The sequence below is a fragment of the Vigna angularis genome, chromosome 7, assembly GCF_016808095.1.
Source record: "Vigna angularis cultivar LongXiaoDou No.4 chromosome 7, ASM1680809v1, whole genome shotgun sequence".
Taxonomy (NCBI): Eukaryota; Viridiplantae; Streptophyta; class Magnoliopsida; order Fabales; family Fabaceae; genus Vigna; species Vigna angularis.
This window is the reverse complement of record NC_068976.1, coordinates 7,517,301-7,537,123: the sequence shown is the minus strand read 5'-3', so window position 1 is coordinate 7,537,123 and position 19,823 is coordinate 7,517,301. Positions and strand designations below refer to the sequence as shown.

Here is a 19,823-nt window from a genome sequence, read left to right as displayed (position 1 = left end):
GTCGGATCGCACGGGAAGGAGATTTAGAAGATGTTCCTGAACTTTCTCACGAACAACATGACAGTCAAGCTCAATATGCTTGGTCCGTTCATGAAAGCTCTGGTTATGGGCTATGTGCTGTGCAGACTTGTTGTCGCAATACAAGGCAGGGATCCCTGACTCTTCTATTTGAAGGTCTTGTAGGAGATAGTAGAGCCATTGTATTTCACATACAGTGGCAACAAGAGCTATATACTCAGCTTCAGTGGAGGATCTGGAAATAGTTCTCTGCTTTTTAGATTTCCAGGAAATGAGAGAGGACCTGAGAAAGATACAGAACCCTATTATGGATCTTCTGGTGTTGGGACATGTCGTCCAGTCAGAGTCACTAAAGGCTTTTAGTTGCATAGGAGAGTCAGCAGCGAAAAATAACCCTTCAGAGGGCTTGGATTTAATATACCTAAAATGTGCTGAATGGCACAATAATGATAGTCAGTAGGTGATTGCATGAACTGACTAAGTAAATTAACTGAAAAGCATAAATCGGGTCTTGTATTTGTAAGATAGAGCAACTTCCCTATTAGCCTTCTGTAAGGGCTTGGATCATCCAGGTAGTTGTCCAATTTGTACAATGAGGTTGTGTCGCTTAGGAAAGGAGTAGAAGAAGGTTTACATCCCAACATTCCTGTCTCCTCCAGTATGTCCAAAGCATATTTCCTTTGACATAGATGGATACCCCTTTTTGATCTGGCCACTTCCAATCCTAGGAAGTATTTGAGTTCTCCAAGATTCTTTATTTGAAACCTCTTGTGTAGGAGTTCTTTTATGCAATTGATTTCCATCATAGAGTTTCCTGTTAACACAATATCATCCACGTATACAAGTAGAGCAGTGAAACTTGTAGGTGTTTTTCTAGTGAACAAGGAGTGATCAGACTTAGATTGAATATAATTGGCAGATATTGGAAAAGAAGATAGTTTTTCAAACCACTGCCTACTGGCTTGTTTCAAGCCATATAAGGATTTGGTTAACCTGCAAACCTGCCCTTTATTGTGGATATTCAGACTTGGGGGTGGTTCCATGTACACCTCTTCATTAAGATCTCCGTGTAGGAAAGCATTATCAACATCTAGTTGGTGTAGGAACCAATTGTTTGAAGTAGCTAGAGCAATGAGCAACCTAACCGTGGTTAGTTTAGCCACAGGGGAAAATGTGTCAAGATAATATATTTCCTCCTGCTGTGTGTAACCTTTCGCCACCAAACGGGCTTTGAACCTTTCAATGCTACCATCAGCTTTGTATTTTGTTTTATACACCCACTTACATCCTATAGCAGTTTTTCCTGGAGGAAGTGGAGATAAAACCCATGTGTCATTGTCTTGCAGAGCTTTGATCTCTCTCTACATGGCCTCTACCCATTCATTCATGCCTTTTGCCTCATTGTAAGATCTGAGTTCTTTATTTCCAGTGACAGTCATGGTGTACCTTAAATGTTTTTCTGAAAAGTTATCACAACACAACAGATTAGAAATCGGGTGTGGGGTTTTAAAACCGTTCTTTATAGATAGGGATTGATTGACCTGATAAACATAATCTTTTAGGTATTCAGGAGTCTTTTTGGGTCTATCAGATCTTCTGTGTCCTTGAATCTCTTGACTGTCTCTTGCATTGTCACTGTTTCCTCCATCATTAGAGGGTTGTTGTACCTCTTCTTGGTCAGTAACATCCAATTCAGCATGTATGTCATCATTAGTGGGATAATGATCTCTTAGAAGATCATTGAGGGAATCAGCTTTGTCCTCCTCACCATCATAATCTTCGTTGTTGCCTTGCAGGTTTTTGTAAGGAAAAATGTCTTCATGGAAGACAACATTTCTGCTTATAAGGAGTTCCTTGGTATTTATGTCAAGCACAATGTAACCTTTCACACCACTTTTGTATCCTAGAAAAATTCCTTTTCTAGCTCTTGGGTCAAGCTTACTTCTATTATGTTCAAGAGTCAAGGCAAAACACAAACATCCAAAGGTTTTGAGGATTAAATAGGTGGCTGGCAAGTTATAGAGGAGGTCATGGGGAGTTTTGTTATTGAGAATGGGAGTAGGCAACCTATTTACTAGATAAACAACATGCCCAACAGCATAAGACCAGTAAGCATTAGGGATGTTAGCTTGAAAAAGAAGGCGACGAGTCACATTTAGTTGGTGTTGATGCTTTCTTTCAACAACATAATTCTGCTCAGGAGTCTCAACACAACTCCTTTGATGATTGATTCCATGCAAATTATAGAAATCCACACAATGCACAATTTCAAAGGATTCAGTAGTAGTAGAAACACTTCTTTAAAATGGCAATTTTCGTTGTTTAGCATAATGGCAGGTGTCACAAACAGTGTTAGTACCTATTTTTACATAGGGAAACTTTTCGCATATTTGTTTTATAACTATGTCCCGTGGATGGCCTAATCTATATTGCCACAGGTTTACATCAACATTCTTAAAAGAAAAAGCAGTCTTTGAAATGTATCTTTGATCGGGTTTAGGGAAAACTTGCAGATAATAGAGTCCTTTCCAAGAATTAGCACATCCAATCATCTTCAATGTATGGTTCTCCTTTATCTGACAAGTCTTAGAAGAAAAGGTCAGACTGCAATTCAAGTCCTTAATGAGACTTGGAACAGAAATTAAATTGAAACAAAACTCAGGAATATACAAGACATTGAAAATGACAGTTTTTGGAAAATTGCACAGTTCCTGCATGCTTAGCAGTAAGTGCAGTATTATTTGGTAATCTGATAGAGATAGGTTTAATTTCATAGAAAGTAACAAAGTTTGTTTTATCATGTGTCACATGATCTGTGGCACCAGTGTCTATTATCTAGGAAAGATTACCTTGTTTATTCTCAGTTTCATCCCTTTGAACTTGATTGACATTGTGAGTGGGCTCATCAACTTTGTCTATTATCCGGAGAAGCTCTTGCATCTGTTCAGTAGTGAAAGAATTAAAAACATTACTGTTATTTGTAAGCTGTGTGTTCTGAATCCCTTCAGGTTCAGTGTTGTTCTGGCATGCATTGGCAGAACTCCAGTCATTCCTTTTATCTTAGTTGATGTCTCCTTTCTTATACCAAGGTGGGTACCCGTGCTTAGAATAGCACTCATCTATAGTGTGGTTCATCTTGTTGCAATATGAGCATTGTTTACCATAGTTAGGATTTCTACCTCTTCCTCTTCCTTGACCACAAAATCCAGAACCCCGTCCTTGGCCTTTCCATTGACTGTTTCTGTCAACAACATTGGCCATAACTTTGATATCTGTAGAGCCATGTTTCTCTTGTCTCTCTTGTTGCATAATAAGAGAGAAAACCCGATTGATATTTGGAAGAGGATCCATTAAAAGAATCTGTGTTCTAACAGTGTTGTAGGATTCATTTAGTCCTTTTAAGAAACATATCACATGTTCCATTTCTCTATACTTCAAGGAGATTCTTGAGAGATCACAGCTGCATGGAACTTTACACGTGCAGGTAGGTATGGGTCTTAGGAATTCCAACTCTTCCCATAGGATCTTTAAGTCTGTAAAGAACTGACTCAGTCCCCTTTCTCCTTGTTTAATAGAATGTATGTCTTGAAGTAAATCAGAAATCTTGAAATAATCACCCTTGGAAAATCTTTCTTTCAGCTCATCCCATAATTCTTTGGCTTCTTCAACATATATAACACTTTCAGCAATTTGTGGGGAAAGAGTCTTTGTTATCCAAGATAAAATCATCATATTGCATCTCTCCCATGCATCAAACAATGTGTCACTTTTCTGGGGTTTCTTTATAGATCCATCAATGAATTTTATCTTATTCTTGGAAAGCAAAGCTCTCCTCATGCTTCTACTCCAAGAGGAATAGTTGTTCTCGTTCAAAATTTGTCTAATGAGTGTGAGACCCGGGTTCTCACCTGGGTGTAGATAGTAAGGGCTGGATGGGTTGGAAGATTCACCTGGGTGTAGATAGTAAGGGCTGGATGATTGATCCCCCTGATCCATGAGGAAAAAGAACACAAGAAATAGCCCAAGAAGATACCAAGATTTGCAGCAGAGGCAGCGGAAGCAGAGCAGGTATTAGACCTGCTCTGATACCATATTAAGATCGGGCCCAGTACTCTGCACTTAAAAGAATGGCCCAACGCATCATGGCCCGAAAGAGAGATAAAGATCACTGATGAAATAAAAAGCAGTAGACGTGACAGAAACACCCGCGTGTGAGAAGAGAGAGAACAAAGCGTCGAGAAGGTTCTTCCAGGCGATGGAGAAAGGGCCATGGCAAGGCAGTCCGACAACCTTAGAGACAGCGGATGACAATGGTGAAGAAGACAAAAATGAAGAGGGCAACAAGAAAGGTAAGTAAAACGCAACATTTTCTCCTTTTTGTAAAGTGTATTCTCATTAATGTATTTTGTTTCTTACACTGAAAAACAAAAAGAGGAGCTCTATTTATAGAACTCTTTAAACTAAAACAGTAAAACCTAAAAAGGGAAAGGAAACCAAAAATATTGTCCTTTTGACATTAATGAATCTATCATATTCTCAACATTACCCCTCGCCATCAATTCCGTAGTCACTTATTTGGTACCCGTTATGGTTAGTTGGTGGTTCTAGTTTTGGAAATGGGTTGAAGATAAAGAAGAGGGGAAGGAGTTAAAGATAAAGAAGAGGAGGAGGGTTTAAAAATAAAGAAGAAGAGGGGAGGGTATATGGAACCAATTCCAGGGATATGGAACGGTTAAGACGAGGAAGTCCTACGGTCTAGAAAATGTTCATTGCGTCCACAAAGTAGAGTAGAGTTTAAAAGAATTGTTTACTTGTAGGGTTGATTAATATGAAACAAGTGGCTTTGATCTTCAACCACTTCTCTGCAAACCATGCAACACAGAAGATTGAAAGGACGCATGGCCAAGTGGCACTGGCCTCTCAGGTAATTCAGGAATGTCAATGTCACCTTCTAACATCTTAAGGGCCTCAACAATAGTAGGTCTAAACGCCACTACCAAATGAGAACATAGCATTCCAACATAAACAAACCTTTCCATAGTTTTCACTGACCCTTCTCTTATTGACTCCTCAAAAATTTCCTCCATCTTTCCAGTTTCTGCAAGTGCCCATACCCAATCTGTAACTGAATCCGTGGATGAATTCAAAGTATCAACCACTTTTCTTTCACTCATGATTTCTAGAATCACTATACCGAAACTGTACACATCACTTTCTCACTTAGTTGCCCATACAGTGCATATTCTGGTGCTACATAACCATATGTGCCAGCAACCCCTGTAGTTAGATGAGATTTGCCATCATTACCCTGCTTGGCCAACCCAAAATCTGCCAATATAGCATGCATTTTGGAATCCAAAAGTATATTGGTAGCTTTTATGTCACGATGATAAATTGGGGGTTTGATTTCATAGTGCAAATAAGCAAGCCCCTTAGCCACATCAAGGATTATGTTCTTCCTTTGTGGCCATGTTAGCCTATTAGCACCATAAGAACACAAATGATCACTCAGGCTTCCATTAGGCATAAACTCATAAATCAAAAACCTCCTCTTACCTTTCAAATTATCACTTGTAACACAACATCCCCGAAGAGGAAGAAGATTCCTGTGCTTTATTTTGCTTATGATCTCCACTTCATAGAAGAACTCTTCATCCCCAACCAAAAATTTCCTTAACGGCAACCAAAGTTCCATCTGAAAGAGTCCCTTTGTACACAACCCCATGACCACCTTTCCCAATCACATTACTCTCTGAAAATTTACTCGTGCCACGTTCCAGCTCTGATATGTGAAACCATTTAGCACCTGTACGAGGCAAAACACCAGCACTAACCTCGTTTTCAACTTCCCTGCACTGAACATTTTTCTTCCTTCTCTTATCCCACTTCCTGTACACGACCATCAGAGCAAGAGCCAAAGCAAACACAACACCAACACCACCCAACAACATAATAACAAGCTTGATCTTTTTTCTTCTTTTGTTTGCTAACCCTCTTGTTACTGCATTAGATGGTTGTGTCAGGCCAAGTATGCATCCAGTAGTGCTTAGATCTGTCGTCCCAAACGGATTAGCCACAGCTGCAACATATAAAACTGTGTAGTAAAAACATTTGGCATTAGCATTTGGGTCAATACGTGTCAGATTGGAAACCAATTCTGTAGCAACTTGAATGCAATTACTACAGAGAGTTTGGTCTTTAAGGTCCCCTTTGCACGATGTTTTCACTGGGCTATCCATGGTGACCTTTTGGTTCCAATCTTGTAGAGTTGTAATCCCTGCACAAGCTGAAGAGTTAGTGACAAACTGGGTTGGGTGAGGGAAGCAAAAAGAGACTATGTTTGGTTTTACTGAGATGGCTGCAAGGTGGTGTTTGAAATCAGATAAGCAAGCGGAGGAAGTGTTTACATCAGGAAGGTAAAACATGGATGTTTCTTTGAGATGTTCAGCAAGGCCTATGCCGAAGATGCTAGAAAGGGCTTTGCAACAGAGATTTTTGTTAACAGGGTCTTTGCAGATTGAAGTGTTCCAGGGAATGGTTTGAACATAGGTGAGATCCATCGGACATGAAGAAGATGCAGCAGCAGCAGCTATGAGAATGGTGAAGAGCAACATGAAGGTAAGGATCATCTTGCTTAAAGAACACTTCTTTTTTGCTTTCTTTTTTGTGTATTCGAGTCTTTGTATTATAATATAGTACCAGCAACACACAGGATATAATAAACATTTTTAATTGGTTAAAATTAAGTAAAATTTAATAAAAAGAGTTTAGAAATTTATTTCCTTTTCCTTTCCCTTATGAGGATATGATTAGAAAAACTTTTTCTATAAAAAAAAAATATTTCCAAGTTAAAATTAATTTTAAAAAAATTAAACTCTTATTTTTTTTTAACTTTAACATAAGTTGATTTTAGTTTCCGAAAATTTTAATTAGGCCATTTTTATTATTTTTATGAGTATCTTATGGACTAATTTGTGCAAATATATTTTTATTTTCTCTCTTAGAAATGTTTATAGAAAAAAGAAAACATTTTTATTAGTAGTTTTAAATGAAAAATATGAAAAAAAGGATTTATGTTGGAACAATCGGTACCGTTATAGAGTTGCGCAGCGGAATAACTTATAAAGCTTTTGGTCAAACTCTTAATAAGATGGTCCTTTTTAGAAATTTAATTTTCTTAGAGACAAATTTCCAAACAGTTGATGTGCATAAAACAGTAATCAGTATAGAGAATAGAAAAAATCACATAAGCAATTTTTATCCTGGTTCGATTCAAAAGAATCTACGTCCAGTTGTTAATCACTATAAAAAGTGATTAACGTTTTCACTAAAATTAGTTTCACAAGTTTATAATAGAGTAAATGAAACAGAAAAAAAAAAATAAAACCTTCCTTCGAACGAACGAACCGGAAGAACAACAACTTTGCCAATTTGAGGAGAACCGCTCCGACCTTTGACCCACAAAGTGCGAGCTTCTCCTTTTCACAAGACCAGGCAATGCAATGAACTAGCTTTTGGAACTTCCTCAGATCACACTGTATTCTCAAAAGCTTTTTGTTCAACTATCTTTTTCTTTGTTTAATCTTCGCAGAAAAACCACTATATAACCAGCTGCTCTGAATATCTAAGGTTAAGTTTCAACTGCCACGAATAATCGATTATTCAAGTCCGTTACAGGGTTTTCAAAATGTGATAATCGATTATATGATGTGATAATCGATTATTCCTATATGACTCTGTGATAATCGATTATTGTCATTCCATAATCGATTATTGCAGTTAAAAATGCAAGTTTACAAGGTTTACAAGAATTTCCTACTACATTTAATTTCTACAAATTGCTTTTAACTAATTCTAATATCTTCTTCAACTAAAACTTCTTGTAGCATCATCAAAACAAATTTCTTCAAGATTTACCAATACTCCTTATTGGTAACAATCTCCCCCCTTTTGATGATGATCAAAAATTCAATTTTAAAAGCAATTTTGGCTTACCTGCAAAACATACAAGCTAACAGACAACAACAAAGTTAGCAATACCTGTAATAATTTATACTTCCCCTTGTATTATTCTTCTCCCCCTTTTTGATCAGAAGCAAAAAAATCGGATGTTAAAGGCTCCCCCTAAATATGATCTCCCCCTCAATTAAACAAAGGATGCATATAATCAAGAGATCATTTTATTTATAAAAATAAAGATTACATTATAAGAAGACACATAACAAACAGAATTATAACATAGATGAAATGGCAAGCAAACAACAAAACAGTCTAACATAGAATCTATATCTAAAACTCAGGACTAGGAGATCTCTCTGTAGGTTGAATGTTGAGATGATTCTCGATGTTAGATAGGCGAACATCAAGATCAAGAAATTGATCAACCATGTACTCATCAACAGATTGTTGCCACTCATAAATCTCCTCAAAGTGTGTTCTTTGTGCTAGACTCATATCCTCTAATTGCTTAGATAATCTAGCAAAATGTTCTTCCATGGAGAGTGAGGAGGATGAGGGCATGGTAGATGGACCAGCATCAGAAGGAGCAGCAGCATTAACTGGTTCTGCCATATGAGTATCGATATCATCATCTTCATCTGCATCAGGATGGTCATCATCTTTGTGAATGAGAATGCGTCCTCTAGTAATGAATCCCATCTGACGAAAGGTAGTATCGCCAATTTCCGAGCCAACAGCTTGAATGGCTTGGACAAGTTCTCCTTCAACATTTACACCTTTGTACTCCAAGATTCTAGAAATAAGAAGAGCATAAGGAAATTGATAAGAATGGGATTTCTTAGCTTTTACCATAGTGTCAGCAATGAGAGCAGGCCAATCGATGTGTATGTGATTTAGGATCCCATACAGAAGAAGTAGATCCTATTCAGAGCATTGAGCATGATTGGTTGCTCTAGGACATAGGATCCAGACAAGTAAGTAGTGAATCATCCTTTCTTCAACCTTGAAACCTCCAACAAGCAATTGCCTTCGATTAGTCTGTTGTTCAGAGTGACGTAGGAAGGATTGGAAAGTCAATAATCGATCGAAATCTTGGAGTCCGAGATGAACTTTGACAGCATCATCCCAGATGGGTAGTTGGGCAACGTTGGTCCACACATCATCATCTAAAATTATGCGGACACCCTTGACTTTAGTGGAAATAATCCCATCTTGATATCTCAAGTTGAAATAGAACACTCTGATGAGATCGGGATAAATGCAACCTTTTTGCTCCACCAGATTTGAGAGTCCTTCATCATTAAAAAGCTCTGGAAATTGAAATCCATAGAAACGGAAAAAATCAAGGCGAATATACTTTACCGCCATGATTCTTCTTTCTTGCCAGGAAGTAACATAGTCGGCATGTTTTCCTTGATCTGAAATCCATCCATCAATAGTTGCCGGACGTGGTTGAGAGGAAGAGGATGCTCCAACAGCTCTGCGGCGATGTCTCCTTGAATCTGCCATGGAGAAAAGTTGAGGGAGTGATAGTTTGAGAAAGTGAGTAAAATTGGAGAGATTGAAAGCTCAAGATTTTGATTTCAGCAGTTTCTGGGTGCAAAGAGATGTCTAATAATCGATTATAGGGGCCTATTTATAATAAGAAGGGAAAAACTAGCCGTTTATGGCTGTTTTTAGCCGTTATGGGAGGCTCCAACGACTTTATTTTTGAAACTGTTAGCGTGATAATCGATTATCATAAGTGATAATCGATTATCTGCTCGTTGATCACTTTCCAGAAATTGTGTGATAATCGATTATGTATGAAGATAATCGATTATTTGCTCATGATTTTCCAGGGGTGAATTTGAAGATTCATAATCGATTATTGGGTGGGGTAATCGATTATCTCAGTGTAGAGGATGTTGCCCAGGTTTGTAATAATCGATTATGACCTAATGATAATCAATTATTAACGCTGATCTTACGAAAATTTGCAAAGAACCATAAATATGGAGTCTAAGACATGTCTAATACCCCTAACTCTCTTCTAAGCTCATAGAATCTATCTTTAGGTAGGGCTTTAGTAAAGATATCAGCTAATTGATGTAACGTGTCAATGTATTCAATTTGGCAATCTCCTTTTTGAATGTGATCTCTCAAGAAGTGATGTCTAATTTCAATGTGCTTAGTTCTTGAGTGCATGATGGGATTCTTAGTTAGGTTGATAGCACTAGTATTATCACATTTCAGAGGAATGTGATCAAGGAAAATATCAAAGTCCTCCAGCTGCTGTTTCATCCATAAGATTTGGGCACAACAATTTCCAGCAGCAATGTATTCAGCTTTAGTAGTAGATAAAGCTACACAAGCTTGTTTCTTTGAATGCCAAGACACTAAAGAACAACCCAGAAAATGACAAGTGCCACTAGTACTTTTCCTATCAATTTTACAGCCACCATAGTCTGCATCAGAATAACCTATTAAACTAAGTGAAGCATCAGATGGATACCAAAGTCCAAAAGAAATGGTTCCTTTAAGGTATTTCAAAATCCTTTTGACAACAATTAGATGAGATTCTTTAGGATTAGCTTGGTACCTAGCACACACACATACACTTTGCATAATGTCTGGTCTACTAGCAGTTAGATACAGTAAGGATCTTATCATTCCTCTAAACATGGTTTCATTTACCTCTTCACCAGATTCATCCTTATCTAAATAGCAAGACGTTGCCATAGGTGTGTTGGCTACTTTACAAGTATCCATACCAAACTTCTTAAGCACTTCTCTACAATATTTAGTTTGGGAGACAAACGTCCCCCCATCTATTTGCTTTATTTGCAACCCTAAGAAGAAGGTAAGCTCACCCATCATAGACATCTCAAATTCACCTTGCATTATTTGTGCAAATCCCTCACATAATGAATCATTTGTAGACCCAAAAATAATATCATCTACGTATACTTGAACAATCAAGATATGTTTTCCTACTTTCTTAATAAACAGGGTGGAATCAACCTTTCCTCTAGAGAAATCATTTTCAATCAAGAAGGTAGTAAGTCTTTCATACCAAGACCTAGGTGCCTGTTTAAGACCATACAAGGCCTTTTTCAACTTATAAACATGATTAGGATATTTAAAATCCTCAAAACCAGGAGGTTGACTAACATATACCTCTTCTTTAATAAAACCATTCAAAAATGCGCTTTTCACATCCATTTGGTACAATTTAAACTTCATCAAAGAGGCATAGCTTCTAACCTGGCTACTGGAGCGTAAGTTTCATCATAGTCGATACCTTCCTCTTGACAGTAGCCCTTTGCAACTAACCTGGCTTTGTTCTTTGTGATGTTTCCATCTTCATCAAGCTTGTTTCTAAACACCCACTTTGTTCCAATGATTTGAAAATCATCTTGTCTAGGAATGAGTTCCCAAACATCATTCCTTTCAAATTGATTAAGTTCTTCTTGCATAGCAACACACCATTTATCATCTTGAAGAGCTTCCTTTATGTTCTTAGGTTCTACCTGAGACACAAAAGCTACTGTTAAGCAGAAATTATTAAGATTGTGTCTAGTAGTTACCCCTTTTAATATATCTCCGATGATGTTGTCCAGAGAAAGTCCTCTTGGTTGTTGATAGCTTTTAGGATCAACTACTTGATGTTCATTTTGAGTTTCTGGTAGATAGTTTTCATTTAGATACATCTCTTCAAGAGCTTCCCTCAAATAATCCTCATCACCTGCAATTGGTTTATTTGACTCAAGAGGGTTCACCTCAAGGTCCACAATTTCATCAAAGACAACATGCATTGATTCTTCAATTTTCAAGGTTCTTCTATTAAACACCCTATCTGCTTTGCTAGTTAAAGAATATCCTAAGAAGATTGCCTCATCAGATTTAGCATCAAATTTGCCTAGATTATCTTTACCATTATTCAAAACAAAACATTTACATCCAAAGATTTTCAAATGAGATACATTTGGTTTTCTACCGTTAAACAGTTCATAGGGAGTTAGCTTAAGAATAGGCCTAATTAACATTCTGTTCAACACGTAACAAGCAGTACTAACTGCATCAGCCCAAAAGTATTTTGGCACATTAGATTCATTTAAAAGAGTCCTAGCTAGTTCTTCTAATGACCTATTTTTCCTTTCAACAACACCATTTTGTTGGGGAGTTCTTGGAGCAGAAAAATTATGAGCAATTCCATGTTCTTCACAAAACTTTTCAAAAGATTCATTTTCAAACTCACCACCGTGATCACTTCTCAAGGTTTTGATTTTCAATTCCTTTTCATTTTGAACACGTTTTGCAAACGATTTGAATGCTTTAAAAGCTTCACTTTTAAGGGTTAAGAAGAATGTCCAAGCAAATCTAGTGTAATCATCAACAATCACAAGAGCATAGTAGTTTCCACCAAAACTTTTAATTCTAGATGGACCAAATAAGTCCATATGCAGAAGTTCTAAAGGTTTTGATGTTGAAATCATGGTTTTAGATGAGAATGAGGATTTGGTTTGCTTTCCCTTTTGACATGCAGAGCAGAGTTTGTTTTTCTCAAATTTTAAATTTGGCAAACCAATCACAAGATTTTTTGAAATCAATTTATTCAAATGTTGCATATGAATATGTGCAGCTCTTTTATGCCATAGCCAAGGGTTTTCCTCTTTAGCAACTAAACATGTTATATTATGACTAGATGCATTTTCAATATCAATCAAGTAAATGTTATTATGCCTAACACCTTGCAAAGCAATTTCAATAGAATCTTTAAAATATACGGTGCATCTATCACTTTCAAAGGTTACCTTGAGACCTTTGTCACATAATTGACTTATGCTTAGGAGATTGTGTTTGAGACCTTCAACACATAATACGTCCTTTATAGTCAATGTGTTTCCTCCTCCAATGTCTCCAGTTCCAATGATTCTACCTTTGTTGTTATCTCCATAGGTCACAAATCCTTGCTTCTTCTTCTCAAAAGAAATAAACCTTTTCTTGTCACCGGTCATGTGTCTTGAATAACCACTGTCAAGATACCATAGTGACTTCTTTGACTTAGTAGGTTCCTACAAAACAAATTTGAGCAAGACTTTAGGTCCCCAATCTTATTATGGGTCCTTGAGGTTAGTTTATGCAAACATACATCATTTTACAGTTTTAACCCATGCATATTTGCCATTTGGAACACCAAAATGTTTGATGCTGCATTTGTTTGAGGTGTGACCAAGTTTCATGCAGTAAAAACAACAAGCCTCATACACTTTATTTTTCACAAAAGTCCCTTTTTCTACCCAAACTCTACGAGTTCTTATCACTTTAGATTTTTTGTGTAGATGCGTGTTTCCACTTCTTGCATTGCTTTTCTCAAAGTTTGTTTTGGCATATGACTTAGACTTAGTTGTCTTTGCAAGTAAATTCTCAAGAATGTCAATATCAAACAGATGACTTTTACACGATAGACATTCAATAGGTTGTACAATAGTATCAGATTCAGATAATGTAGTTTCCAAATTACTAACTTTGTTTCTTAAAACAACTTCGTCATCTAGTACTTTTTCATACCTCAATTTCAATTCATTATGCTCTTTCTTTAGCTTTTTATGAGCAACATCAAGTTTTTCAGATTCATTTAACAAATCAAGAAATTCCTTTTGTAAGTCAAACTCATTACTTGACTCTAAGCTAGAATCACTTACTTGGCTTCCTGCATCTTCTAAGTCTGCCATTAAGCACAAATTTGCTTCTTTATCTGAATCGCTTGAGCTTGAAGAACTAGAAGCATTCTCTTCCCAAGCTATGTAAGCTTTCTTCTTCTTTGGAAACTTTCTTTCTTTCTTTTCTTCACTTTTCTTATTTTTAGGACAGTCAGTCTTCACATGACCTCTTTCTCCACATCCATAACATTTTATGCTTGAAGAAGATCCATGATTTTCTTTCCTTTCTTCACGGTATTTGTCTCTTCCCTTTGCTTTCATAAATTTTGCAAACTTCTTAATCATAAGACTCATGTTTTCTTCATCATCATCGGAGTCATCATCTTCAATCCTTTTAGAGTTCTTTCCTTTGGAGATCTCGGACTTGAAGGCTAGTGTCTTTCTTTTGCCTTGATCTTCTTCAGCCGTCAATCTTCTCAACTCAAGTTCATGCTCACGGAGTTTCCCAAACAAAATTGGCATCGACATTTGAGTAAGATTTTGAGACTCAAAGATGGCAGTCACCTTTGGTTGCCAAGACCTGTCCAATGATTTCAAAATTTTTACATTCAATTCATCAGTATCAAAAGTCTTACCCAACCCTGTCAAGTGGTTCACTATGTGAATGAACCGCTTTTGGACATCAGAAATTGTTTCTCCAGGTTGCATTCTGAACATCTCATACTCCTGAATGAGAGTGTTCTTCCTTGCACGTTTCACATCCTCTGTTCCTTCATGTGTGACTCTGAGAACCTCCCACATTTCTTGTGCTGTCTTACAAACTGAAATTCTATAAAACTCATCAAGTACAACAGCAGATGAAATAATGTTGCGAGCCTTAATATCAAATTGAGCTCTTCTATTTTCCTCTGGAGTCCAGTTGAAGTATGGTTTTTCTACTTCTACACCATCAATAGTTCTTTTTGGAATATAGGGACCATTTAGTACAGCTTCCCAGATGCCTCTATCAACAGACCCCATAAAAATTTCCATTTTGACTTTCCAGAATGCATAGTTATCACCAGTAAAGAGTGGTGGTCTGTTGATGGAAGCACCCTCGGCATATACTTGAGTTTGATGACTGGCCATTTTCGAAAAATTTGAAAAAATATCAAAGCAAGCTCTGATACCAATTGTTGGAACAATCGGTACCGTTATAGAGTTGCGCAGCGGAATAACTTATAAAGCAGAAGGCGTGTTCGGTCAAACTCTTAATAAGATGGTCCTTTTTAGAAATTTAATTTTCTTAGAGACAAATTTCCAAACAGTTGATGTGCATAAAACAGTAATCAGTATAGAGAATAGAAAAAATCACACAAGCAATTTTTATCCTGGTTCGATTCAAAAGAATCTACGTCCAGTTGTTAATCACTATAAAAAGTGATTAACGTTTTCACTAAAATTAGTTTCACAAGTTTACAATAGAGTAAATGAAACAGAAAAAAAAAAAAACCTTCCTTCGAACGAACGAACCGGAAGAACAGCAACTTTGCCAACTTGAAGAGAACCGCTCCGACCTTTGACCCACAAAGTGCGAGCTTCTCCTTTTCACAAGACCAGGCAATGCAATGAACTAGCTTTTGGAACTTCCTCAGATCACACTGTATTCTCAAAAGCTTTTTGTTCAACTATCTTTTTCTTTGTTTAATCTTCGCAGAAAAACCACTATATAGCCAGCTGCTCTGAATATCTAAGATTAAGTTTCAACTGCCACGAATAATCGATTATTGTAAGTGATAATCGATTATTCAAGTCCGTTACAGGGTTTTCAAAATGTGATAATCGATTATATGATGTGATAATCGATTATTCCTGTATGACTCTGTGATAATCGATTATTGTCATTCCATAATCGATTATTGCAGTTAAAAATGCAAGTTTACAAGGTTTACAAGAATTTCCTACTACATTTAATTTCTACAAATTGTTTTTAACTAATTCTAATATCTTCTTCAACTAAAACTTCTTGTAGCATCATCAAAACAAATTTCTTCAAGATTTATCAATACTCCTTATTGGTAACAATTTATTTATCATAACTTGATTGTATTTTTAGTCTTATTTATTAATTTTAGTTAATTTGGTTTAACATTTAATAATAGTTCAATTATTTTTTCAAGTTGATCTCATTATTTATTTTATTCAATTTGTATTCAATTAATGGGGATAAATTATTAAAAAATAATTGTAACAGTTTTATATTTATGCATAACGTATTTCTTACCATTATGAAGTGATAATTTTTTTCAGGAAGTATTTAGTAGAAATTTTTCCATGCGTATCTATGTTTTACGGGTCAACCAAGCAAGCCGAAAGACGTTGTGTAGAAGATGACATCGAACATGTATGGTTCTTATAGTCGTTTATTGGAAAAGTTTTTTTTTTTTCTTTTCTTTTCTTTTCCTATTATCTATATTAAAAGAAGTGTATTTTTTGTGGCTTTTGGTTAAACACAAAAACAGGCGCACCAATGCAGTATAAAGTGATACATTTAAATGGTTATTATTTTTTTTAGGATAATTTTAATTTTTGTTGTGGACCTCGTCATAGATAATATATTGGTATTTGAAAAACTACAAAATAATCCAAGGATGTAACGTCAATATGAGATCATGTTAAAAGTATAATAGCTAATAATTTTTTCTTCAAATTAGTTAATATGAAACTTATCACTTGATATTACAAATTCGAGTTTCTTAAAATTCAAAAGAAAAATGATCAAAGTTGGTAGGTGTGGAGATCCTTATGTTAGTACTTATCAAAGTTAGTAGATATTTTTCTTTCCCATGACAGACTTAATCTTTTTATTTATGATTTTTTCACTTATATTTCGCTTAGGTCAAAAGTCTATTTCAAATATAAGATTTACTAAAAAGGCAAATATAAGTTTCTGTCTCATCTCACTCATAAATATGAAAAATTGAAAAAAGAAAAAAAAATATATATATATATATATAACTCATATTTTTTAAAATATTAGGTTGGAGGTGATATTAATCTTCTTCTTGTTTAGTTTGTAATAAAAATAGTAAGAGAAAATAAATAGATATATGAAAATAAAGTAAATATCAGATGATTATACTTCCTTTTGTTGACACATATTTATAAACTTTCTGGGATATATATATATATATATATATATATATAAACAAATGTTACGTAAAATAATCAAATATTATATTTTAAAGATATTACTATCAATTATTCAGGTTTTACCCGTCAACTTTGGTTGGCTTTGGCGCAAAGACGCGTTTTGCAGAAAAAAGACGTCAAAAATGTATTTTCTTAACGCATTAAATACCTTTGACACATGAATCATACAGACACAACTCAGATAATTTCTCATCATTTTCTTGTGTTTGACATAGGTTTGAGAAGTAATATCGATCAGAAATGTGAATAAAAAACATAAAATGCTATTAAATGTTTTATATCCTTTTTATCAATATTTTATGATGTTAAATTACAATATGTAACTGATAAAAAAGAATTAAGAGCAAATTAGTATCAAATAATCTACGTGGGAAGTGCTTAATGGTGTAGTAGATCTCAAGGAAATTCACATATAGAGTAATTTAATTTCATAGGGAAATTTTGTATTTCATATAAAATCTTCGAATTTCGACAGCATTCTAATTCATAGGAATGAAAAAAACTAGTGTACAGAATAAAAATACTAAACTAATCATCAATTCCAGAATGCTAAATCATGATAAGGTGAAAAGTTACACATTTCTGGTTCCAATTGACTGCTAAAATAAAATGTTTGATGTTTTGTTTTACTGATTTGGACATGCTACAACTAGGAAGCTTCGATTATCATGAAAAACCAACACTTACATATTATGACAGATAACATACAATCAAATTAAGAAATTAAAGGCTTTTTTAGTGCTCCTAAGTACTAAATTCTGACACAGATATATATATATATATATATATATATATATATATATATATATATATATATATATATATATATATATATACTCACGTAATTATCATCAAATGGAAAATTTGAAGAAGCCTACTCGTCTTTCAGTGCTCCTAAAGTACCAAATTATGACAGATAAAAATGCACACATTCCACTGGGAAATTCTGAGAACTAAATTTGGAAGACTATACAAAAGCAAGGTTTGAGTAACCTAAAATACATTTAATCATAATAACTAATTTTCTTACTCTTGAATACACAAACATTTTACAATATGATTTTTTCTTTGAACTTTACTAGTAAAAGTGCTACCTAATTCTAAAGGAAACAGACCTGTATTTACATTTTGCTCATACTCAAATAAGATAAACAAGTGCCTTACATGTTCAACCACTACTCTGTAAACCATTCAACAAAGAAGATTGGAAGGACTCATGACCCAGTGGCATTGGCCTCTCAGGTAATTGGGGAATGTCAATGACTCCTTCTAACATCTTAAGGGCCTCAACAATAGTAGGCCTTAATGCCACTGCCAAGTGAGAACATAGCATTCCAACAAGAACAAACCTTTCCATAATTTTTTCTTGCCCTTCTCTTATTGACTGATCAAAAACTTCCTCCATCTTTCCAGATTCTGTCATTGTCCATACCCAATCTGTAATTAAACCAGCAGATGAATCCAAAACATCAAACACCTTCCTTCCACTCATGATTTCAAGAATAACAATACCGAAACTATAGACATCACTTTTATCAGTTAGTTGCCCATAGAGAGCATACTCTGGTGCTACATAACCATATGTGCCAGCAACCCTTGTGGTGAGATGAGACTCATCCTCAGAGCCTTGCTTGGCCAACCCAAAATCTGCCAATTTAGCATTCATTTTGGAGTCCAAAAGTATGTTGGTAGGCTTTATGTCACGATGATAAATTGGGGGTTTGATTTCATAATGCAAATAAGCAAGCCCCTTAGCCACATCAAGGATTATCTTCTTCCTTTGTGGCCATGTAAGCCTATTAGCACCATCAGAACACATTTGGTCGCTGAGGCTTCCATTATGCATAAAATCGTAAATCAAAAACCTTCTCTTACCTTCCAAATCACCACTTGAAATGCACCAGCCCCGAAGAGCAAGAAGATTCCTGTGCTTTATTTTGCTTATGATCTCCACTTCATAGCAGAACTGTTCATCCCCTTTACCCTCCAAATAATAAATCTCCTTAACAGCAACCACGGCACCATCAGAAAGAGTACCTTTATACACAACTCCATCACCACCTTGACCAACCACATTCTTCCGCGAAAATCTCTCAGTTGCACGCTCAAGCTCGTCTACACGAAACCATTTTGCCCCAACATTAGGCAAAACACATGCCCTGACCTTGTTCTCAATCTCCCTGTGATAAACACTCTGCCTCTTTCTCTTATCCCACTTCCTGTACACAAAAATCATCACAAAAGCAAGAACAACACCAATAACAACACCCAACAACGCAAAACCCAGCTTCCACAGTTCTACTCCATGACTTGACCGGTGTACCACCACATCATGCTCCAGGCAAAGTATGCAAGAAGTGGTGCTTATATCGGTTGTACCAAACGGGTTAACAAGAGCTGCAGCGTACAGCGCAATGTAGTAAAAACACCTTGTGGCGTCAGCATTAGGGTGAATAGCTGTGAGCTTCTCTGTGAGTGTGTGAGCAGCATCAGAGCAAACTCTGCAGCGAGTTTTGTCTTTGAGGTCCCCATTGCAAGTTGAGTACAAAGGGGTATTCCGGTCCACCGAAATGTTCCAATCTTCCGTGTTTCTGATACCCCCACAAGCCGAAGAGTTGAAAACAAAGCGTGATGGGTCGGGGAAGCAAAGAGAGACCATGTTTTGGCTGATGGACAAGGCTGAAAGCCTGCGTGCGAAGTCATGTAAGCAAGCGGAGGAAGTGTTTGCATTAGGAAGGTAAAATCTTTGAGTATCTTTGAGGAACTCAGCGAGGCCAATGGCAAAGACACTCCTTAGCGTGTCGCAACAGCGATCCTTGTCAATATGGCCTCTGCATATTGACGTGTTCCAGGGAATGGAACCAACGTAGGAGAGATCCATGGGGCATCTGGAAGATGCAGCTCCTTGTGTGAACACGGTCAAGAGGGATATCAAATGAAGAAGGAATAGCCTCACTTGCTTATCCATTTTTCAGTTTGTGGTGGAGAACAAACACTCCTTTTGGACTC

The 19,823-nt window shown here is 36.1% G+C and overlaps 2 protein-coding genes and 1 pseudogene across 2 annotated transcripts; all 3 read right to left on the bottom strand.

Moving 5' to 3' along the window:
* Positions 1–3,078: 3,078 nt before the first annotated feature.
* LOC108336932 (uncharacterized) lies at positions 3,079–4,014 on the bottom strand. Its single transcript, XM_017573376.2, has one exon. The coding sequence runs from the start codon at positions 4,012–4,014 to the stop codon at positions 3,079–3,081; it is 936 nt and encodes a 311-aa protein (XP_017428865.2).
* Positions 4,015–4,571: 557 nt separating this feature from the next.
* On the bottom strand, positions 4,572–6,725 carry LOC108337386 (probable receptor-like protein kinase At1g11050; annotated as a pseudogene).
* An 11,026-nt stretch (positions 6,726–17,751) lies between these two features.
* Positions 17,752–19,823, bottom strand: LOC108337149 (probable receptor-like protein kinase At1g11050). The gene has a single exon (XM_017573610.2). The coding sequence runs from the start codon at positions 19,780–19,782 to the stop codon at positions 17,983–17,985; it is 1,800 nt and encodes a 599-aa protein (XP_017429099.1). The 5' UTR covers positions 19,783–19,823; the 3' UTR covers positions 17,752–17,982.